Source organism: Triturus cristatus, chromosome 5_2 (genome assembly GCF_964204655.1).
Source record: "Triturus cristatus chromosome 5_2, aTriCri1.1, whole genome shotgun sequence".
NCBI lineage: Eukaryota > Metazoa > Chordata > Amphibia > Caudata > Salamandridae > Triturus > Triturus cristatus.
Window position 1 is genome coordinate 504,803,327 of NC_140588.1, and position 24,557 is coordinate 504,827,883.

The following is a 24,557-nucleotide window of genomic DNA, read 5'->3' on the forward strand; positions in this document are numbered from 1 at the left end:
GTTTTAATGAAAGAGTGCACCGGTATGTGTGTGTGTTTATTTGTCTATGTCAGAAATTGGGTTACTGGTTGATGGTAGGGGTTAAACCTGTACTCAAGCAGCAACCACAATCCTTGTCAGGATGAGGCACAAGCAAACCCCAAAATAACCTGATCTCAACCTTCTGGCAGTTTGGCTCAGACCAGTCAGGCTTAACTTAGAGGCAATGTATTTATGCAGCACTTCAAACAGTAAAAAAAATGAAAACACAACACAGGGAAAATCCCACATCAAGTTAAAACAAATAGAGTACATTTTGATAAATCAATACCATAACAAAAAAAATCCAGTCAGTAGAACCGGAGATATGCAATTTTAATGATTTCAGGGAATAAAACACTAAAAAGCACAAAGTGCCAACTGTGGATAAGTGGTCGCACAAGTTCAGGCCACCACATTGGAGTTTGGGCCATCTACAGGAACCCAGCTGGGCCCACTGAAGAAGAGTACCTTCAATCCTGGTTGTGAAGAGTTGCATAGTCCCGCGTCAAGGATGCATCACACAGCCAAGGTGAAGCACCGGTTCCGAGGAGCTGCCAAGGATGCAGTGCGAGATCCTGCATTGTTGCTGATGATCCCTGTGATGATGGAATCAAGGAGCTGCAAGGCTGGGATGAGAGGTCCTGTGTTGTCGTCGAGGATCCTATTGATGAGAGACTTGCCATGTGAGGGCTTGCATCGGGGATGCGTTGCGCAGTGGAGGTTCCTATTGGGAACTGGGCTGCGTTTCGAAGTCCTTGCATTGGGGAAGTGCACGCAACAGAGCAGATGTGTCAGTTCTGCTCAGGGTTTCGCTGCGCAGCAGAGGAGATGCTTTGGTTCTGCTGGATCCACAGATGGGCTGGCAGAGCACCTCCAGGCCCACGTCCAGGGATCCAAGACTGGGGTGACAGCACTTGGCAGGGTAGGACTCACAGATTAAAGAGTCTGGGTGCTGGGTTCACAGGTTCGCAGCCTTCTAACCTGAGGCTCTAGTCAGGAAGCCAGCTACCTTGCCCTTGGAGTCACTCTGGGGTCCTGGGTTCAACAGATGCAGGTCTAGCCCTTCTCACCCAGGCAAGAGAACAGTCGGCAGCAGGTCAGCGCAGAAGAAGAGCAGTCCTTCAGAGCAACATTACAGCAGAGTGGCAGTCCTTTTAGCAGCACAGCAGTCCTTCTTTCTGGCAGAGTCCACAAGTGTACCGAAGAGTTGGTATCTGAGATTCAATACTTATACCTGGTGCCCACTTTGAAGTGGAGATAGCTTCTAGAGGTTTTCATCCCCCTGAGGTGGCAGGGATCCCCTTCCTCCCTATCCTGGGCCCAGCTTCCCTGGGGTCACAAAAGACTGGTGACAGCCCCTTTATGAGAGTGCTCAGGCAGAGCCTTTGTGATGTGAAAGTGTGGTAAGTGACAGCTCCTCCCCTTCATTACCTCAGATTGGCCCATCCTGCCAACACCTATCTTCCCTTTGTCTCACTGTTTGGGAACAATACACAAATGCCAACTGCTAGTTACACCTGGTAATGTGACCCAGGATCAGGCTCCAGGCATGAAATGCTTAGGACAATAAAATACCAGCTTTCTAAAAGTAGCATTTTCAGAATTGTGATTAAAAATCCAACTTTACTATTAAAGAAGGTTTTAAATGACTTCCTCAGACACCAAACATGACAATCCTACCTGTTCCCACACAAGTGCTATCACCTACTAAATGTAATAAGGTAACCCAATGCTAACCTATATGAGAGGTAGGCGTTTCAGTAGGGAAAAACGAATGTAGGAATTTATCACTACCAGGACATGTAAAAATTAAAGGTACATGTCCAACTTTATAAATGCAATGCTCTCTGCCCTACGGGCTGTTTAGGGTCTACCTTAGGATTGACTAATATGTAATGAAAAGGGTGTTTAGTCCTGATCAAATATTTATTTTGCCAGGTCAAAATGACAGTTTAAAACTCAACACGCAAAGCTGCAATGGCAGACCTGAGACATGTTTAAAGGGCTAATTGAGTGTGAGAAATTGGGTAGTTGGTTGAGGGGAGTGAAACTGTACTCAAGCAACAGCCACAAACTTTGTCATGTTGAACCACAAAAAGGCACTTAATTAACCTGTGGTTAACCTTCTCATAGCGTGGCCCAAAAGAGGTCAGACTTATCTTAGAGGCAAAGGTATGAAGAATTTATGCAACACTTAGAAACAGTAATAAAGTGAAAACATTATACAAGAAAAATCCCACACCTATTCAGAAAAATAGACTAACATTGAATAAATTATTTGACACCAAAGCAACAGAAATCCAATCAGTACAACTGGAGATATGCAATGTTCAAGGTTTCAGATAAGTTTAGCGCCTAAAAACTCAAAGCACTGCTCACGGCTACCCCTGGTTGTGTGAGACTGGGCAAAAGTTACAAGTTCAGGTCAACCATGATGGAGCATGGGACAGATACGGCGATCAGGTTAGTCCCACTGAAAAAGTTATCTTCTAAAGTCCAGTGCGAAGAGTTCCATTTGTGGTAGAGGAGGCCACGAGGATCTGGGAGACCATTGTGAATGGTCATTGCTTTAGTGCAAAGCATAGGTCGGGCATCATGGGCTGTCGTTTGTGTAGTGGTTACATCCTGTCGGGCATCGCCGACGGTCATTGCTGGAGATTTGGATTGGTGGCCACCGCAGGTTATCGATGCTGTAGTGTGTAGTGTAGATCTCACTTGCTGGTCATCCATGGGAGTCGTTTTAGTGCAAAGAGTTGGGTTCACTGGAGCTTTGCATTTGCAGTCGGCGCGGATGGCAAGATCCTGGAGCGAACTGGACTATTCGCTATTTTCTTCAAGGAGGAGTTCAACTGATGACACACCAAGGGTCCAGGACATGGAAGGCACCTTTTGGGGCTCAGGAACTCTCTCCAGCAGGGCTCGGGCAGGTCCAAATGCAGATCCAGGCAGGTCCAGTTGCAGTAGATCAGCTGGGCAATTGGAGGGAGGTCTCTGGAGCTTGAGCCTGTAGCTCAGAACATGAGATCAGAGCAGGCCCTTGGCATCACTACTGCCTAGGAAGAAGGGGACAGGTCTAGTCTTACTTCTCAGCAAGCAGAATAGGCCTCAAATAGCAGGGCATCCATCCTCTGTAGTATACACAAGTCCGGGAGTGTACTGAAGAGTGGGTTATGAGGGTCCCATTATGTAGCTGGTGCCCTCATTGCAGTAGGAGAAGCTTTTGGAGTTTTCCCCTTACAGAGGTGTCTGGAATTTCCTGCTTCCTGGCCTCAGTCTGTCTGGGGGCACAATAGGCTGGTGTGAAGTCCTTTGTGAGTGAGCAGGGCCAGTGCCTTTGAATTGCAAGTGTAGTAGGTGAGAGCTCTGCGTCCCCCAATTAAGTCAGGATGGTTCATCCTGCCTATACCCAGATCCTCTATTGTGAAGCTGATTGTGGATAATACACAGAGGCCAACTGCCAACTACACCTAGTCATGGGACCCAGGACACAAGATGCAGGGACTGTTAGACCTGACATCTTTTGTTGTGGCTTCCCGTGACTTTTTGGCCTCAGACCTCCTGTTTTGACTATGTGCTGTATTTAGTTTTTGATGGTTTCAGGACTCTGTGCACTTTTTCACTGCTGACCAGTGGTAAAGTGCGTGTGCTCTGTGTCTAAAACGTAATGGCAAGTGGTTTCTCCTTGACTGGCATATTTGATTTACTGATAAGTCCCTAGTACTATGCAGCACATGTTCCCAGGACATGTAAATCAAATGCTACTAGTGGGCCTATTGCACTGATTGTGCCACCAACATGAGTAGCCCTTCCAACCTGTCTCTGGCCGGCCACTGCAAGGCCTATATGTGCAGTTTTAAACTGCTACTTTGTCTTTGCAAGTTTACCTTCTTGGCAGGCCCAAACCTTCACTTTTATTATATATAAATCACCCCTCAGTTAGGCCCTAGGTAGTCCATGGGCAAGATACATTGAATTTGAAAGGTAGGATATGTACTTTGGAGGTTTACATGCCCTGTTAGTAAAAAACTGCTAAATTTGTTTTTCACTACATCAAGGCCTATCTCTTCCATAGGTTAACTTTACAAGTGCAACTTCCAATTGGGAAAAGATAGGAAGAGTGAGTCAGGTGTCTCTGGACTCAAAATTTAAAAACACATCTTTTAATGAAGTTGGTTTTTAAAATGCCGGTCTGAAAATGTCACTTTTAGAAAGTTGGCATTTTCTTACTGTAACCATTCTGTGCATCTGACTGACCATAGAATACACGTCTGGATTGGGTGACAGCTAAACTTTGTGCATTACCTCTAGACAGTCACACACAAAGGGAGCTGAGGTGTGCCCTGCATATCCTGATGGCCCATCACCAGGCTGATGAGACTTCCTGAGCTAGAGTGAGAGGGAGGAGCTGACACTTGCACTTGAATAGGGCTGTGCTTGTACCCACACAAAGAGTTGCATACCCCCCTGTAGTGTGTCTGGAGCCAGGGCCAGGAAGGGCAGGGTCTTGTGCACTACAAAGACCTTACTTTGAAGTCTCCCTACTTCAAAGGCTAAAATGGGTTTAAGTACTGGATCTCTGACACCATATACTCACAACACTTCTGGACTGAGGACATTATGCCAGAAAGAAGAACTGTTGTGCTCCCAAGACGGACTGCCACTTTGCTACTTGCTTTGCTGTTTTGGCCTGCTGCCTGCTGCTTCTTGCCTGGGAGTGAGAGGACTCTCTACATCCTGCATCTCTAAAGGTTCTCCAAGGGCTTGTTTGTGCTTGCCTCCTATTTCTGAAGTCTTGGGGATATCAAAGACTTCACCTGAATCTTGCTGCCAGCACTTGCGCTCCTCTGCTGTGAGTCCTGCTCTGCCAGGTGGTACCAAATACAGTCCTAGATCCTTGAAAATGAGCGTTTGCTGCAGCAACCAGAGAAACCAACTCATCCACATGAAACGTTGTTCAGAACCGAAGCATTCCCTGCAAAATCACCACATTGCCACGGCCTGCACCGAAGCCGTGGACACCGATCACTGAGTGCGAGGCGCAACAATTTCAACTTACAACTCAGCCCTGACTTTGCTAACACAGTGCCTCAGAATCACAGCTTCTGTGTGAGTCTCAGACAATGCATCACCGACGTCTGCAACTCCCCTTCCCCAACTCTGACACATTCCTGGCCCTGCGTGGCTTCCAACCAAAGCATCATCTTCAGCACAGCAGTTCGGCTTTGACGCCTCGGAACCAACACAAATCGTTCTTGACATTGACACATCAACGACTTTGCCCGCCTTCGGAACGGACGCCTCATCTGCGAAAGTGCTGCATCACATCTGTGTTTCAGCACATCGTCCCCGAGCATCTATGCATCCAGGGTACTGTCAGTGGGTCTGCGTGACTCCTGTATGCAGGGATTTGCCCTGGTCAAACGCAACCAGATTACTGTGTGTGTGTGTGTGTGTTTTCATTGCCTCTTTAGTTTAGCCTGACTGCTCTGTGCCAAGCTACCTGAGGGTGAGTACAGGTAAACTTTTAGTATATACTACACTTACCCTGATTAGGATTGTGGGTCCTGATTGGACAGGGTGCGCAACTCTGCCAACCAGAAACCCAATTTCTAACAGTGACCAAAAGGTTGGGATAAGAAAATGCCACTTTTCTAGAAGTGGCATTTTCAGAAATGTGACTTAAAATCATCTGACTTTACCATTAAAGAGGGTTTTACATTACAATTCCTTAGACACCAAACATGATATTCCTACCTGCTTTCATACAAAAGTTATCACTTAATAAATGTAATAAGGTAAACCAATATTATCTTATGGAAGAGGTTGGTCTCACAGTCATGAAAATTAATTTAGGAGTTTTTCACTACCAGGACTACCAGGACATGTAAAACTTAAAGTACATGTCCAACTTTTTAAATACAATAAACCCTACTGTATAGGCCTACCTTACGGGTGACTTGTGTGTAAAAAAGAAGTTTTAGGTCTGGTAAAAGATAAATTTGGCTAGGTCAAAATGGCAGTTTAAACATAGACACACAGGTTGCAATGGCTGGCCTGAGACTGGTTTTAAAGAGCTACTTAAGTAGGTGGCACAATCAAGCCCACTAGCAGCATTTAATTGATAGGCTCTAGGTATATATAGTGCCTTTTTACTAGGGACTTACAAGTAAATTAAATGTGCCAATTGGGTGTAAACCAATTTTACCATATTTAAAGGGGAGAGCACAAGTACTTTACCACTGGATAGCAGTGGTAAAGTGTACAGAGTCCTAAAAGCCAACTAAAATGGGTTCAGAAACAAGGAGAGATGAAAGCAAAACTTTTGGGGGTGACTGCAGAGAAGGTCAGGTTCAACAGTGGCACAACGAGTGCTACAGGCCCACTAGTTACATTTAATTTACAGGCCCTGGGTACATGTAGTACCACTTTACTAGGGACGTACAAGCCAATTAAATGTGCCAATTGGGTGTAAGCATATGTTACCATGTTTAAAGGAGGGGGCACAAGCCCATTAGCACTGGTTAGCAGTGGTAAAGTGCACAGAGTCCTAAAAGCCATCAAAAACGAGCTCAGCAAAACAGGAGGGGGGAGGCAGAAGGTTTGGGGGCCCAAGGGTGTCCGGTCTAACAAGAACCATATGCAGCATAACATAGTAGATGGATACGTGTCATCTAGGGGTCGTTTTTACTTCAGATTTTTAAAAAACCTCATGGACAGCACAAGCTTTGCTACTATTTTCTATTACTGCTCTTAGATCTCTGATGTGAAAAACCTTCCCTTTAACCACTACTATCTACAATAGCCTGATAGATTAGACCATTGTCAGGCAGTGTTCTGTTTTTCACCGCTTCAATAAAATATTTTCTGGCACTGTATTGCTTCCATGTTGCTCTTGTCAAGGACATCAAGGAAGTGATAGTTATTTGATTACCATCCTCAAAAAGTAACATTGCAGCCAACAGTATATTCCGCCGTATACCAGCAATACTAATGTTTGTCGTCTGATAAATATAATATTGTGGTTAGCTGGATGATAAAATGGGAATATCACTGACACGTTTTATAGCTGCAAGTGCTGACGTTGAAAACTGAAGTACCCCTCCACGCACACAACGATATTTCTATCACCATTCTCTTAGGCCAGGAGAGCCTGATATGATTCCAAAATGTTCTAATCCATGCCAGATTTACAGGATGTATCTGTAAAATATATTTGCATACAGCAATACTTAAGGGAACTAATTTGCATAGTAAGCAGTTGTCCTGAAAATTAGACATAGGTCGGACCCTCCTAGACTTATGTCAGATTCTCCTGACTCAGGCATCCCTACTACCAGTGATGTGTCTCAAAATTACCACTATGGACTTCACCACAGTTATAGAACAGTCCTGTCAGCAGAGTTTTATCCTAAATCCACAAGTTGCATTTGCCAAAAAGGACTATACTCAGTGCCTTAAATTGAATGAAAATGGTGAGAAGGGTTAAAAGAGGGGTGGCCTAAGAAGCATTTCTAACAAACCTCAACAAGAGGCGTGGCCTATGAAAACTAAGGACTCTGCCTAAGACGTGTGCAATAGAGACTTAGCTTGAAAAGTTCATAAACTTCTTGCTGGACACAAAATAGTGCAAATCGACAGGTAACAAGGTGACAATTATAATAGCACCAATATTCTGGGCCCCAATCAATAATACACTTGGCAAGGAAAAGTTAATAGGTAGCAGCACCTTGGCAGCTTGCTATTGGTACCCTTGTAGAGTATACTGTACAAAGCGGAAAACTTTTATTCAATAAGGAATTAAATAATGTCTTAGGCCCGAAGACACGAATGATAACATTATCCACTGCCTCGCTTGGTACCTTGCTGATAAAGCATGTAACAGACAAGCAGGTAAAGCTTTCTCATTCAGCCAATGAAAGACAGAAACTTATGGTTCCATCTGGTTCAGTGCCTGGTTCAGTGCCTGTTTCAGCCCTGACAGACCCTGGCCCACTAAGCACACCGAACGCTCCTGCATGACATTTTGTCAGCTATTATCCTATATTGAGAGAGGATGTGGTGTTATAGCCAGAGCTGCCGACTTTGGAACTGGGAAACCGTCTTGGCTCAGAGCCACATCCTGTGATTCTGAGCAAACCACAGTCTCCCTATGTCTAAAAATGAATCTGACCTTGTGTAATGTACCTGGTGCTCATGTAAAGCGCTGCAATATCTTCGGGTCGAGTTCTTGTAAAGCGCTGCAATATCTTCGGGTCGAGTTCGCCCTGTATAAAAAAATATACATGCATATAGTATTAAATCTGATTGTATTGGTGAACACACTTGCATCAATGCCGTTTCCCATCTCAGTTCCTCCACAACTGCGCCCTTCTTGCCTACCACAACTGTTTATTATTTAGACTGAAGGGTTGTTACATGTCCTATTTCATACTAAGTCAGGGCTCGAGTCGGGGTACCACGCGGGTGGACGGCGTCCCCCCACTTATTTTACCGGGAGCTCGATAACTGGAACAAATGGAGCCACACATTCACTCTTTGGCCTCTCTGGGGTGAGATCGGAGCTCATTCAGAAGGCTGCTCACGCACTGGCTTCTCTGATGCAATCGCATCTAAGGGGTGAGCGAGGGGAGGCAATGAGTCTGATGGTACAAGCCACCTTTCGTGACGTCACTTCCTGTCGTGACGTCAGCGTCCCCCCACTTCTTTTTTTAGGACTTGTGCTATAACTAAGCTGATAACGGTTCACGAAGGAATTAATTTCTGAATGACATGGTATATTTAGGAGATGGGCGGGGCTTTCTGTGATGCATTGCACCTGTTTGTGGTGCTTCCATTCAGTCGGTAGAGATGCTTTTCCTCTTTTGATAACTGGGCTCCCCTTCAACTTGGGATTCGTCATCGCACGCAGGGCGAGGAATGGCTACGTGAAAGCGCTGACGTGTCTGCGTTAGGCGTTTATAAACAGCTGCGTGCGCACGGCATGGGAATGAACACGAATAACTCTTTCTTCACACCTTAGCAGTGTTACAAGCCCTCATGTGCCACTTTCAAGCTCGTGCACATTAACCCCTTGAGTGCCCCGCCCTTTCCCCCTCCTGTGCCGGCCCTTTCATTAGCGGGCGGGGTCCATGACGAGATAGTCTCGTCATGGGCACAGCGCAACCGCGCTCCATGACGAGACTATCTCGTCATGGGCACAGAAGGGGTTAACTGGAGTTAAAGCTCTTCACTGGGGCATATAACATGGCCAAGAAGCCGCTTTTGTGCGTCCGAGACTTCAAACTGGTTCTCTGTGGAGCAGATGACCTTTGCGTGACTTGCTGTCTGCTCTCAAACCTTTTTGACAGAATATTCCTTTTTTTCCAATTTACATTCATTTTAAGGAGGCATATGGAAAACAAAATGCCCTCTATATCCTGTGGTTAACTCCTGTTAGGCCTTACCAGCAGCTCGCCAACTGTGAATCCATCTTTAAATGGCGCGGATTCATGACCAGGGCAGTATAGCAGCTCTGTGGAGTTTCTGTATGCAGACCTCCCTTGGATAGCGGGCTGCTCGTGGCAACAGAATGAAGCATAAGTAGTTTGCAAAGCACTTAGAGCAGCTCAATTTTTAGGTCTGGCATTAGCCAAGACCTTTGATTTTACAAACAAAAAAATATATAATATACTTGTAGGAGCTTTCAACCAACACTTTTCACCAATTGGTCTGCTTCTGTGATATTCACATTTTGCCGGCTAGAGCATGGAACAATTGGTCAGCCTTCTTTAGCCTTTGGCTAACTTCTCTGTAAGTGATGGCATTCTGCCATTTCACAAGCAGCACATTACCACTGAAAGTTTCTTTATGCACCTGGAGTCATATTACTGGAGTACCCCAGGGCACTTTGGTATTACAGAAGGGGCCGCAGATGTTTGTACGCCCCCTTCCGTAATATAGATAGCGCTCGCGCACATAAAGCACCATCATCAGAGGGCATTCCCTCATTTGCATGCGCAGAGGCAAAGAAGCTGTCAGGAGGCGCACCAACAGTGTGCCACCTAAAAGATGGCGCACTTCAGAGCAACCCCTGATAGCAGCCCTCCGGAAGGGGGAATGGGGTCCCATGGACCCCCCCAGTCATCCCCTTAGTGGGATGCGCAATCACTCACTGCACCCGCCTGTAAGGGGATCTCAATCCCCCTTCATAGTGCAGGCGGGTTGCCGCCTGCACTGTGAAACACAGAGTGACTTCAAAGCAGTCGCTCCATTTTTCAACTGAATGCGCTGTGTGCAGCCCATTCACTATAATGTGACGCATTTCCCTGGTTAGCACTGGGTGCACCTTTTGAAATGTGCATCCCGCGATAACCAGGAAAATGCGCAGCACACCGTAATACGGCCCCAGGACTGCTATGGCAATGTGGCTTTTTGAGGCCAAATTGATGAGGTTGAGGAAGGCCCAGCAGCTTTCCCAACAATAAGGTTTCAGAAAAAACATGAGAAATAGAAAACAACAATTGATACAACTAAAAGGCTTGGGCAATTCCAAGCCTATTGGCTTTGCAAATGCCTGTTTTAGACTTGCTTCTTACTTGTGTCATTTGTATGGTTGCTGTTAAAAACTGAAGACCCTCCTCTGGAAGGGACAAAATACAACTGAAAGGTTTTCTCAATGCAGAAGGTGGGGCACAAAGAAACAAACAAATTGACAACAAAACCATACTTGTAAGCATGAAAAAAGATGAAACACAAATGTGCACATTTGTGGAACAACAAAAATGCACACACAAATGTTGAAAATCCTGCAACATGTATTTTACCATAAGGAGATAGTAACCCTGGCGGCAAAGATTTATCTATGGAAATGTATAGGGAAAAGAAAAAAGGTTTATCAAGCTTGAAACAAATAACTAAAATATATTTACTGGAGTCAAGTGTGTATATTTGTTTTAAACCTAGAAAATCCTCAAGCACCATTAATTTACTTTTAAGTTGTAATGTAATTATTTTGAATATATTAAATTAAATTAAATAAAAATTATATTTCTGAAGTTTAAAGTAAACAAAATTCCCACCGAAAATAAAAAACATTTTTTACTATCTATATCTATTAAAATATTATAAATTATGTGTATAAATATTATAAATTATGTATATAATTAATGAAAAGTACTTTTGTGATATTTTAATGAAAGCTATTGTTACCTTAATTTTTAAACTCACTTATTAAAATATTTTAAAATCAAACAGTAAATGTTTGATTTGTAGATTTTCTTACATTAAATTATATTTATTTATAATTTTAAATAGTTGAAATAATTTAGTTTAATTTTATTAGTTGTGTGTTTTTTTTAAGTCACTGCCTCCATTATTTGCTAAGGTGGGGTGTTGCATTACCAGAGATTGGCCATGTGTTGTGCTGGACTTACTCCAGTTCTGAGATGGAGTACATTTATTTTTCTTTGGTCCTTTTTGGCTGCAGTAATTTCAGAAGTGCAGCCTATGAATTAAATAGAAATGGGCTTACTCTTTTGTGTGTGAGTGTCGGTCCCTCTCTGAACCCCTCCTTTGCCCTCCCTAAACCCCTACTTAGCCCCTCAAAACCCCTTGTTACTCCCCCTTAAATTCCTCTCATTTAGTAGTATGTCCCTCCCACATTTACTACTGAGCAGTAAACTTACATGTGTGAGGATCTCCCTACAGAAACGATACGAGAAATGGAGATTTGCACTCAAAGGTTTGTGACTATCATTTTGTAGTACTTTAGTAGTCTTACTGTAGTACCACTAAATCTTCAAAATCCAGTTTGTGAATAGGACCATAGTGAGGGTAGTGTTATATCAGACATGTACATTACTCTAATATTCATTCAGATGTGCTAACCAGCAGCATATCATCATGCAATGCATTGAATTCTCTAGTGTTTTTACTTTTTAAAACTAATCTTCATAAACAAAAATATTGTTTATTCTTTCTTTAAGTCAGATTTAATGAACATGCTACTGAGCATTTTTTACACGCTGGTCAGCTAGTTAATTCCCCCAAATCGCAATGCCTATATTAAATGCTCTTTAGGATAAATGTATCTGCTTAAAAGACCAAAATATGTACCTATTTGTATCCCCAGGTGATGTGCAGTTAAATGTCTTCCTTGCTTAAATTGCACACGTGTCTCCACTTGGGATAGTGGGTTGCCCTGCCAGCAAAAGAGTAATCTACAGCATTTTTTCCTGATTGCAAAATCATGTATTTGAAATAAAGTAGTTTTGCCTGAGGCACAATTCTAAGTGTCTCAAGGTTTCCATAGGTAGCCCAGTGTGAAACCGTATCAAAAGGTTTAGAGCAGGTGTGGCCAATAGGGAGAGAAGATGCACTTTATCTTCTCTCCATTTATTGGCTGACATGCACCTCAGTGGTCTAGTCACCCTCCTGTGCCACTTCCTGCTCTGCACAATGTTTCCAGCCGACTAAACGAGCCACTTTGCTAGAGTGTTTTCTTGGCAAAGCGAGACAGATGCAAACTTGAAACAAATATTCAGGAGCAAAGCCCAAAGTGAAGCATAAAACTCATGCAGCCTTTATCAGCAGTGCATGCTGGTTTAGTTTATAGAACCCAAAGCCATCAAAATGATTATGGACATAAAAGTGTAATAGCCGATCTCTCACCGATTACAAAGAAACTAGGGATACTGAATGATATAGTGATAATTGGTCATATATAATAAATATCTTTGCGTTTGACCATATGCTGTGTTGACAAGATATGCATAGTGCACAAGATCCCAGTTCACCAACTTCTTGTCATTGCCCAGGTCATATGAACAGCTCCACTGAAGCAACATAGTGAGCGTGTCCCATTGGTCGTCCTGTTCCTTGGGTCTAGTGCTCTAGGAAAAAGACTGGTGAATTGGCAAAACGTCCTTGATTCCCAAACCATGTATACCCACTTATTTATTTTGTCTAGGACCAACAAACAACATTGGACAAACAGGCTGATCTCCTTTGCACCCCGAAAGAGGAAGTAAGTCTAAAACTAGCATTGGCAAAACCATTAGGTCTGGCTTTTTTACAAACACAGAAAGTACTTCTTTGTTGTTTAAGAGTGCAGCCCAGGGGGAGAGCCAGTGGTGTAACGAAAATTGAAGGGCCCCCCCTGCAAGGTATGTGGAGGGGCCCCCTCTGGACTCTATCAGGAACTCCCTGGCCCGAGTGCTGTGCTGAGGGGGACCCCTGGAGTTTGGGGGCCCCCGCACCACGTGGGCTGCGGGGGCCTCTGTTACTCCCCTGGGGAGAGCATTAGGAATGAGACCCAATGTAGCAGCACAAGTTCTGTGCTAAGGGTGTATCAGGAATGTACAATTCTAGGTGTACGCAGCGATGCAATGCTGGACACACTAATGGGGAAAGGACAGGTGCAATTCCAAGGACACTTCACTTTCATGTTAGGGAGAAACCCTTTCTGAGATGTACTGTGTCCACTGCGCTACAGAACACAGGACCGTGAGAGCGCAGCAGCTAGGAAAGCACGGCTGCATCAGAACACCTCTGTCCTTCAGTGAGGGCAAATAGAGTGTGTGAAGTCAATAAAGAAAAGAATTTCCTGGTGGACAGAAGGATTTCCCCCTCAGAAAAAGCTGTGCTAAAATAGTTCACCGCGTGCTCCCCACTACACAGATAGCCAAGGCAGAAGGTCTGCAGACCACAGATGACCATGAGTCTTGAGCCCAAGTGAGGATGCACATTGGAAACTAAGCACACCACTTGCAGCTCTGTTAAGTCAATATTTGTAGAGTGCTGTACTGCCATTGGTAAGGATTTGAAGTACCCCATTGAGAAGGTCCGAGATGAGATGAGCTCACCTACCAAAGAGACCGATGCTTAATCTCAGCTCTTTCTCTCTACCACCCCTACAACAGCATCCCACAAACACAAAGAGCATGGTGAGAAGATAATTCAAGCAGGTAACGTGCCACCGGCTGAAATGTGTTCATAAAGCAAATGGCACATTTAGGTTTAACAACATCTCTAGCCAAGGCCGGACTGGTCAGCCGGGCAAGCGGGCAATTCCCCAGGAGGCTGGAGCCCCAGGAGGCCGGTATTGACACTTGGAGGCCGGTTTCAGCCTCTAGGAATGATTGTGCTCATTACCGACTGCGGCCGCAACTTGAAAGAGTTGCTCTTGTTCTAGCACACATTAGCACATCTGCCCATGCGGGCTGAAATGTTATTTATGCCAGGGCTGTTTTAAGTTTCCAGTCTGGCCCTGTCTCAAGCATGCCTCAGTGGCCTCTCCCTGCCCTGCAGCCCAGCTGTTCATCCTCTAAAAACTAAGCACCCTCTCACCTGACACACATCTGCCTCCGTACCCTCCTCTGAATGAGACCCAGTGAAGTACTCACAAGTTCGAGTATTATCCTCACACAATGCAAGATGTGGGTGCCAGAACCACCCTCCTGCTCTCAGTTGTGAAAGCATAACGCTGGTGAAAACCGCTGGCGCACATCAATTTAGGGGAAGAGCACCAGGCAGACTGTCGACAAGAAAAGCAGAACCGACCTTTAGCAGGAATCCCGGATGAGTTGCAACTGATTTTCCCAATAAAAACAGTATTATGGCAAAAATTGCCTGGACACTGCTTGCCTCCTAGCGGACACAATACCACTTAAGGATGGCTTCCAAGAAAAACATTTCAACTGATATCGGCCCGTAGTATGTGGTGCAGACCAAATATCATGAGTAGATTTTCTAAACTTAGCACTGGGTGGGCCTCAAACATAGAAGTAACATTGGCTTGAATGGCAGCATCCAAGGGCTGCAGGTGAAATGAGGCAGAGCGATGGTTTATTAAAAAAACATTTTTTCCCTCCCTCTCACATACTAATGACATATAAATGGGGACACAGAAATGGGCTAAAAATATTAATTAATATGTGAATAAAATCCTCCTGTTCTAGGAGCAATATTAAGACACTTAGGGCCCGATGCACTAAGGCTTTTGTTGGTCACAAAGTGTCCAATTCGCAAAATCGGACCATTAACAAGCACAAAATGGCCTTTTTATAAATATCAAACACAAATTGCGATTCTGTAACATGTTAGCGAATCTGAAGTTGGGGGTTTAAACTACGTACTCATTCAGTATTCCTAAGGAGTTTGTTAAAGACGTTGAAATAGCGATTCAAAATGGGCTGTATTAATGTTTTGCTTACAAAATCTGGTTGCAAAATATTAATATTTTACAGACTGCTGAAAAGTAGTGGTAAACAATTTGCAAACGGAAAGGGATCCTAAAAGGACCCCTTTCCCTGTATGAATGTTGAAAAAACATTTGTAAGAGTATGCAGTGGTGCCCTGGATCACTTCCCACTCTTAAAAAATGTTTGTGAATCTTTTTTTTAAACTTACCCCATTTTCCACTAAGCACTTTATACGAGGATTTGGAGAAGGGTGGGTTAGCCCTCCCTAATCTCAGGGATTATTTTTTTGCATACTTCACACAATACATGCCCAGGTTTAAGTCAGAATCGCATACAGGCGCATTCGTGAATTATTTAATGAGCTTAATCTGTAAAGAGTACCAGATACGTATTTCATTAGTCACCAAAACTAGTGCACAATAAGTGTAAGCAGTGGTTCTTTTGCAAACGTCAGGATTTTTATAAAAGATATACAATCCCAGCTATCAATACTTCAACCCCTTTATCCGAACTTACTTTGGTAATCGGGATTAGAGCATTGTCCGAAATTATTTTAAAATGGGCCAAATCCGGATTTGAGAAAATCTCAGACTTTTTTGCACTTGATAGGTGGCTAAATATTTCCGAAATGCATGATCTAATTTCTAATGATTTCCTTCTTTTTGGGTCCTACAGAATGCTCTACAAGTTCCTTAGTAATCTGCATCTGATGCAGATTAATGAGCGTAAAAATCTGGCGTTCGCGTTATTTGTAGAAAGCTTAGATAGGAAACCCGGGGAGTGAAAACAACTTTTGGCCCCTATCAAAGGTCTGGATCTTGCTCAGAAAGCAATAATAAAATGGGAAAAACATGAAGGGTTGGAGGTAACAGCGAGAATGTGGACCGAAGTGGATAAACTTAATTTCAGTACGTTACGGGGAGCTAATTGGCGCTGGATGCTATTTTTCAGCAAATGGCTGCTACATAGACCCCACGCTTTCTATCCAAGCTTTATCCTAATAAATCTAGCCAGTGTTTTCGCTGCTCAAATCAGTCGACAGCCAACTGGACGCATATCATTGCACAGCGCCCTTTAATTCAGGGGTTTTGAAATTATATTTTCCGACATTTGGACGCCGAATGTCTAATTAAATTGGATTCTAACAGTTGGGTGAAAGTCCTGGGTTACGATCCTTCCCTTCGCTTATCTGATAAATGGGTTAAATTATTATATATTGCCATGGCAGTCGCTAGGTTGCTGCTGCTTCAAAGATGGTGATCAGGTCAGGTACCAACAAAATGTGAGTGGGTTCGGAAAATGAAGCAGGTCAGAAATAGTGAACGCTTGTTTGCAATACGAAACGGGGGGACTAGGAAATTTGAAAAAGTATGGGAATCATATTTCAACTAAAGAGAGCTCAAAATGTTAACACACTGTTAATATGATGAAATACAATCCGATGTCTCATATGGTGACATATTCGTATACTTTATTGCACTTTAACGCACTAAAGACACTGTAGTTACTCTTAAAAAGAAAATTGATTTTGTATTTGGTCTTTTATGGTGACCAACTTCTGATATATCTCAATGCTTTATACCGATTTGCACTTTATTGCACCAAAGGCACTTTAGTTACTTTTAAAATGATAATTGATACTGTGTCGGGTCTCTTCTGATTTTGAATCCAAAATTACTCAGGCTTTTATTCTGATTGTGTCCTATTTTTTACTCCTAAACATGTATGCTGTATTTACTGATTGGAAGTGCATTACCTGACATTGACACTGTGATATTTGGATGAATTTGTAAATTTGTATGGATCTCAATAAAAACGTTAAAAAAAAAGTACCCCATTTTCCTTTAAGTAAAACAGACAGCATTTTAAAAAATGATTGCTTTATTTAAAAGCAATCACAGACATGGTTGTCTGCTGATAACCGCAGGCCACCAAGCCCATGATAGCAGTGAATCACAATGAGTCGCAATTTGCACCCTACCACATAATATTCATGAGGTGAATCAAACTGCGGCCCACTACAATTCAATATTTTGTGAACTGACCTATTAGTCCATAGGTCAGTTCGCAAAACTCCACACTGGTGGCAAATTGTGAGCAGAATTTTGCAACTAGTGTTTAGTACATTTGGTCTCGAGGGTTCTCACACTAGTCAATTACACATTTTAGCGTTTGTACCAGAAAAGTTGATGTAAAGGCCAACAGACCTTGGTACTAGCTCGATACTATGAAAATAAGGGAAGAAGAGATGAAGAGGCTGGTATAGTGCGTTTAAGCACCAAATAAGTCAATTTATGATCCTGCATGGTCACAAAATGACCATACTTTGCAAATCATTGCTGTGACGATTGCATCCTTTGCAAGTTTTTTTCTACAATTTGATGACAAAGCTTGTATGTTCATAATAGAATTTTGTTTCAAAGCAGTAAATATATCTTTAAAAACCTCTCTCTCCCTCATACTGTGATGAAGCCCAGAGAAAGGGTTGTGAGGTGGGTCATGGTTGAATGATTGGTGGGATTTTGAACAGACGGAGGTGGGGGAACACAGCAGTGATCTTCAAAAAAACCTTAAATCAGAGTTCTAACATAACAAGAGAGGGCCTGTGTAAATGTGACTATGCACATTTTAAGTAATGTGCAGAGTCTCTAGACCCTCTCTAAAAAAAATAAATAGATTATTTAATTTAAAGAAAAGTGTCAGGACAGACCTACAAAAGATGAGTCGGTTCCATCAGAAACAGGCAACCCTAATTAGTGTTAAACCAGACAGGGTGAAATGGGAGTGTTTAACCACCCATGTGTATTACTCCCAGACAACTATAAATACAGCACAAGAATGCATAGGGTCTAATATGGGAAACCATCACCTAGAAGGGATTTCTGAACTCATCTCTTGATTAAGACAAATGTTTATGTTTTAGTAAGAAACCTCTCACCCACCGTTAGGTAGCATGCCTCATCACCGGGTTTCTCCTCACACCACTTACTGGAGGTCATAGGTGTATGCTACTACTACCTAAAAATGGAGACGAGCACAAATGAAATTGTTGTAAGCGGTAGGGACCATGTTAATTAAATGCAGTGTATGTGGAGGTACAGGATTACAGCACACATGGATAACAATTTGTAAGTTTTGCATTAACTAGTATACCAATGCATGTGGCACAGTAGATAACATTTAGAAGTTTGAAATATATTTAAGTGAGGTACACCCTAGGATGAAGCCTAGATTTCCAAGTACCAACATCAATAAATAAAAACTTGAAGTAAAAAGGAGCAAATTATGTGCGCCACAATTGGTCAGAAAGTGGGATGTATGAGCAAACAAGGACTGGTTTGTAAATAATCAAAAGTACAAGTACAAAAATACCAGTAAATGGAAGAGGATAACACAAAAAAAACCACTTTCCATAAGGCACCATTTTTCAAAAGAGTCCTCCTCTTACTAGTTAACATGACATAGTAGATAATATTCAGCAGTTCAGGCTATATATAAGTGAGTTACAGACTAGGGTGATGCTTGGATTGTCAAGCACTGACATAAATAAATACATAAATAAATATGTAAATTGAATAAAGCACTGATTTGTGCGAGGTATAGTTATTAGGTAGGGCTTATGATCAAAAGAGGACTGGGTTCGAAAAAATCAGGAGTACAAGTACAAAAACACCAGAAAATGCATGATTATAGAGTAAGACAAAACACACCGCATAAGAAAAAGAGTCCTCAGAAGGTAATGGTAAGCGACTGGTAGTGGGAGAAATAAGGTAGGTATAAAACTGAATCTATATGTTATGGAGGTATAAAGACGTCATACCTCATCATCAGCTTGTTATGAAGGTGAATAATTGGATAGATGCATGGACACAATGTGGTAGGTACCTAGGAAAACATAGTGTTCAGTTACAAGGTGTAATTTAAATAGGCTGGGGATAAGTGCTCCTCAAGCAGAGGTGGTTGAAGGGGAATTTGAAGCTTTTAAACCGGGTGGGTCATTTTTGATATGGAGAGGGAGGGCATTCCATACTCTTGGGGCATTGCTGGAAAAGGATCTGTACAGCTAGATTTCTTTTCTCAAATGAGGAGTGGATAGTGGCCGTACGTTGTTGCAATAGAGTGAGCAAGAGTCTCCAGAAGTCAAACGTTTCTGGGAGAGATATTTTGGAGTGTGATATATTCAGAGCTTTAAAGGTGAGGCAGGCGGTTATCACGGTGTGATATACTTTAATTGGGAGACATTTAAGGTGGGCAAGTGCAGGGCACTGTAATCCCCTTTTTGTATTGATTAGCATTCTGGCTGAAGTCTTAAGCACTAGTCTGAGAAATTATATTCCTCTTTTTGGGAGACCGGTAAGGAGGGAGGAGCCATAGTACAGGCAAGAGATTACAAGGGCTTAAACGGCTAACTTTGAATCCTGGAAGGAGAGAATGTGTTTGAGTTTCTTTAGTTTGTGAAGGTTGTATCTGGCAGTTTTATCCATGGCTTAGATGTGGTTTTCAGTGGAGGTTGATGTCAAGAAGGGAACCCAAAGACTTAGCAGAGATGCATAGGTGGGCAGTTGTGCTGTGATATCTGTCCATTTTAGAGATTCATGCCAGATAAGTCCAGGGCAAGGTCAGGTTCAGGAGTGAGGGGGGGAATTCAGACTTCTGTCTATGCATTAGATTTGAAATGCTTTTTCACAATTCTTTATGTTTTTATTTTATTTATAAAGTTTTATATACCCCGAACGTGACCCAAGCAGGTATCAGAGCTCTTCACATCATGACAAAGATAACAAAGAGGGAGACAGGTGGGTAAACAACAATCTGACGGAGCAGGATAAACGAGTAAACAAGAGTACAGTGGTAACAGAACAACACAGAAATACAGTGAATACAGTAAATGAGCCAACGTGTGAGGAGGGGGTCTCAGCGCATTGTTTCCGGGGGGAGTAGTTACAATACAGACTCAGAACGTATGCATAAGAAGTGCTTGAACTTCTTTTTTGAAAGAGGACGTTGAGGGATTCAGTCTGATTTCCAGAGGCAGGGCGTTCCAGATTCTCGGGGCAATACCGGAGAAGGCTTGGTTACTGGTTTTCTCTCTTTGTGGTTTCAGCAGTGCTAGAGCTCCTCAAAGATCTGCAACCACCCGAGAGTTCCAGTTTCTGGGCAAGGTACTGAGAAGTGATAAGGTGAAGGGCTTTGTGAGCCATGCAAGCAATTTTAAGATGAATCCTAGCCTCAAGAGGAAGCCAGTTTAGAGATTTCAAATCCGGCGTGATGTGGTTATTTCTTATGGATCCTGTGATGAACCTGGCAGCCGAGTTCAGAGAGGCCCTCAGCGGAGCCAACTTGTAGCTCGAAAGCTCACAGGGAGTTGAGCTCCCATACTCCAATCTGGAGATGACTAGTGCTTGAACAGCAGACTTCAAGTCTTCCGGAGGAAGGAAGGGTTTTAACTTTCTTAGTATGCTCATTTGGAAGTTTGCTCCTTTGGTGGCAGCGCTGAAGTGTTCCTGCATGCTCAGGGCCTTATCAAGTATTATTCCGAGAGATTTGGTAGAGTCAATGATGTGTGGAACACGGGAAACAGCCACTACAACGCGGGCATCACATCGCGATGCCCTTATAACACAGTCGTTACAAGGACCGCGTTGTTACCACGCAATGCCATTACTATGCAAGTCATCACATCGACTTGCAGTTGATGGCGTGCTAACATTAGAAATAGTATAGTTTACTATTTCAACACCTTCCCTACTGTTACGAAGGCTGGAGTTGGAATAGTAAATTATACATTTCTAATGTCAGCACGCCATCTACTGCAAGTAGTAACGGCTTTGCGTGGTAACAACGCGGTCATTGTAAGGACCACGTTGGTATGGCATGCGTTGTGATGACTCGTGTTGTAACAAGTCATATTCATGGAACACAGTTAAGAGCCGTAAGCTGCTTCATGTATTCAGTGATAGTAGAGGTCTGTTTGGGAGGAGAGATTGTTTGGGAGGAGAGATAAGGAGGAATTCCGTTTTGATGGAGTTTAATTTGAGATGATTGGAAGTCAACCAGTGTTGGGTTTTGAGTCGGGTCGAATTGAGTGATTTGATGTCTTCGTGGGAGGAGATTTTCAAGTACAATTGGGTATCGTCCACGTACATGTGATACAGTATATTGGATGATTTGAGCAATTGCATTAAGGGCTCCATGAACAAGTTGAAGAGTGTGGATGAGAGTGAGGACACTTGAGGGACCCCCAGAGTGATCGGAGAAGAGTTGGAGAGGGAGAGATTGACTTTAATTCTTTGCGATCTGTTATGAAGAAATGATGCAAACCAGTTCAGAACTGATCCAGAGAGATCCATCCTGCGTTCCAGTATATCCAGGCGGTTGTCATGTTTGACCGTATCAAAAGCTGACGAGAGGTCAAGGAGGATTCGAAGGCAAAATTCGTTCTGATCCAGCATTTTTAGAGCTTCATCTATTATGTGGGTAATGGCCGTTTCAGTGCTATGACCCTGGTGAAAGCCCGATTGGAATTGATCAAGAAGCTTGAATTATTTAATGTGGCTACAAAGTTGGACATGGACACATTTCTCTAGCAGCATCGATAGAGTAGGAATGGTAGTGATTGGGCGGAAGTTATTAAGGTTGTCTTGCTCAGCGGAAGGTTTTTTAAGAATGGATGTAACCTGGCCAGCCTTTAGAAGATCAGAAATCACACCTTGCTGTGAGGAGGCATTTACAATCTTGGTCCAGATTGGAACTAGGGACCTCTTCATTTCAGTGAAGAAATTGTGTGGTAGCGGGTCATTGAAGTGGTCGGAGGGTTTAAGTGTAGTACGTATGTTCAGTATAGAGATTTCATCAAAAGGTGTGAAAAGGTTCCAGGAGGCGGTATTTTTGGGAGTGTACCGTAGAACAGGGGGTGACTGGGGGGAGGGCAGGAAAGGGTCTGTCAGCTGGTTCATCGATGTCTGGAGACCAGTTTTAATCTTATCCATCTTTCCAAGGAAGAAGTGAGAGAAATCATCACAATTTGGCTGTAAAACGGAGGCCGTTGGCGAAGGAATGGGAAGATTGTTGGATTATTTCTAGACTTGAATGTTTTTGATGCACTAAAGGAAGGAGATTCTGAGTTCTTCAAGGGGTTCAGCCGGGTGTTAAACATATTTATTAAAGAGGATTGGCAAAAGGATGGACCCTTAAGTCATGGTTGGTGGAGTTCGCTGAGTTCTGCTATGCGGAACTCTGCGAAGTGACTGAGAAACTCTACTGCGCTAAGCGGAGTTCCAGAAGCTGATGAGTGCGCTAGGTGTTTCTGATTTTTAGCTCCGGCTGTTTGTTCCCCGCTGGAAAATGGCACCATGCGCAGCGCAAGAGGGAGCTCCTTCCTTTTGCCGCTCGAGTAGATTTTCTACTCGAGCTGCAGCTTCCTCAATGCAAACGGAAGGTTTCTCAATGCGAGCAGTTACAACCATCCATGACTGCCTGCGTTGAGAAATATCACTGGGAGGTGGTCTAGCGTTGGATTTTAACGCTCACCAACATAACATTTTTAAGAACTCTGCATGCTCTATGGTGTGTGGAAAACACTGCATACTCCATGAATGGAGGGAAGTTCACTGCCCATGCCTACCCTTAAGGGATACCACATAAGATAGGGGAGGGAGCTGGTAAAGTATTACCATTTTTAACCATTTGTGAGTGTTCTGAGAGATGGCACTAGAACCACGGTCAAATAGTTCCTTTGAGGTTCGTTTTGTCTTTCTCAGTGTTCCACAGGGTCTGCTGGTCGGCTGTCTAAGAGGCTGTGGTTAGATCTAAAAGGATTCAGAAGCAGGTGAAGCCTTTGTTCAACATGCAGCGGATGCACTCAATCACAGTGAATGTTGTAGATTCTGTACTGTGCCTTGCTCTAAAACCATATTGGAACATGTCCAGTAGATGCTTTTCTTGGATATACTAAGAGGAGAAAGGATAAACTTAAGATCAAGCAGTAATATTCAGCATTAGAGGGGTCACGGTTGTATTTTTCTAGGAGAGGTTTTGCATGTGGAGTTTTGAGACAGTTTGGTACAATCTCATTTTGCATGCTTTGGTGAGGGCAAGACAATGAGGAACAGGTGTCAGAGCAAGGTCTTCAATCATGGGTGAAGGGATTTGTTGAACTGAGAAAGAGGAGGGTTTGGTGTTGGACACAGATGTGAGAAGGGTTTTCCTGAAATGAGGGGGAAAAAAGCAAGGAAGAGAAGTGTTTATTTTTGGAATGAGAGATGGAATCCGTAGGGAGAGTTATGCAGAGTTCAGGAAAAGGGATGTTGGAGGGTTCTGCCATCCTGGAGGGGATCTGTTTTTGTTTATTTTGTCATATTAGGTCTGGAGGGGGAAGATGCAGTGGTTGCTGAGCAAATGATTCCTATCACTTTCTTGGATCTCTCCCTGGTGAGATTGATTTGAGAACTGGGACAAGAAGTTTTGGCCAGGAGAATGGAGCATTTTTAACTTCTCCTTTTTTGGTTGAGCTGGGAGAGTGACAGAGGAATTTTCTGAACATTCCCGTCTTTCACCTCTTCAGAGCATTTCTTGAGACTTAGGCTGGGCAAAAACCAACTAGAGGTCTTGATTTTGCTCAAGGATTTTCTGGAGAGAAGGCCGCTACCATTAGCAATGGATTAATGGCAGAATTAAATCTGTTGGAGAGGTGAGTGTTGTCACGTGAGGCAGGAGAGTAATGGAGACAGTAGCAGTCAAATAGTTGTTGTCTAATAGTCTGTAGTGACATCACCAAGACATGGCACTTAGAGAAAGTGGTGGGTAGGAAGGGAGAAGGTGTAGAAGAGTAAGGGGCAGTCATGGAAGGAATATCGAGAGGAGGACCAGAGAGCTAGTATTATGCTACGAGAGGGAGAGTCGAGAGGCATGAAGTGATGTAGGAGAAGGCAGAGTTACACTGAACGTCTTCATGCACTCTAGGTAGAGGTACAATATCAAAAAGTGCAAGGGCTGGTTGATCATGAGGGGATAAATGGGGAAAAGGGGGCTGTTCCCTGTGGCAATTCTGAAGATGATAAGGACCTGTGTTATAATATATGTGGAGTGTTCTGTTTAATGTGTTCTGTTGAAGGTTGTGATTTTGTATTGTTACACTTAGCACCGTGTTGAGTTTGTTTACTAATATAAAAGTTCAGGAATAAAAAAAGTTTGAGGCACAAACTAAATTACTTTCTTTGGCTTGGTGAAGTGTGTTTCAAGTTATTTGTGAGTATCCGGTGACTGGCCATGTTGCCTAAGTCCAAGTGATGTGTAGCCTTTGCCTTTTAAGTTGGGGGGTGCTCTGTGACTGTACAGAAGACATTAGAGAGGAGAAGG

At 43.2% G+C, this 24,557-nt stretch overlaps 2 protein-coding genes across 20 annotated transcripts in view; one reads left to right on the forward strand and one right to left on the reverse strand.

The window, feature by feature from the left end:
* Positions 1-24,557, forward strand: part of PDE1C (phosphodiesterase 1C) — a 1,636,609-nt gene that overhangs the window by 717,037 nt on the left and 895,015 nt on the right. The gene's annotated exons all lie outside the window — the stretch shown is intronic.
* Positions 1-24,557, reverse strand: part of LOC146823222 (uncharacterized) — a 312,919-nt gene that overhangs the window by 88,760 nt on the left and 199,602 nt on the right. For 4 of the 10 annotated variants that reach the window (XR_014962150.1, XR_014962146.1, XR_014962149.1 and 1 more), the window contains one exon: positions 8,206-8,285. The exons of 3 other annotated variants lie outside the window; for them this stretch is intronic. Coding sequence is in view for 1 of the 7 variants with exons in the window: in XM_085607525.1 (XP_085463651.1) it covers positions 8,206-8,285 (80 nt within the window). In the remaining 6 variants the exon portion in view is untranslated. Of the gene's footprint in view, positions 1-8,205; positions 8,286-18,142; positions 18,219-24,557 lie in introns of all 10 variants that reach the window. 3 more of the 10 variants (XR_014962147.1, XR_014962152.1, XR_014962145.1) reach the window with 2 other exon arrangements.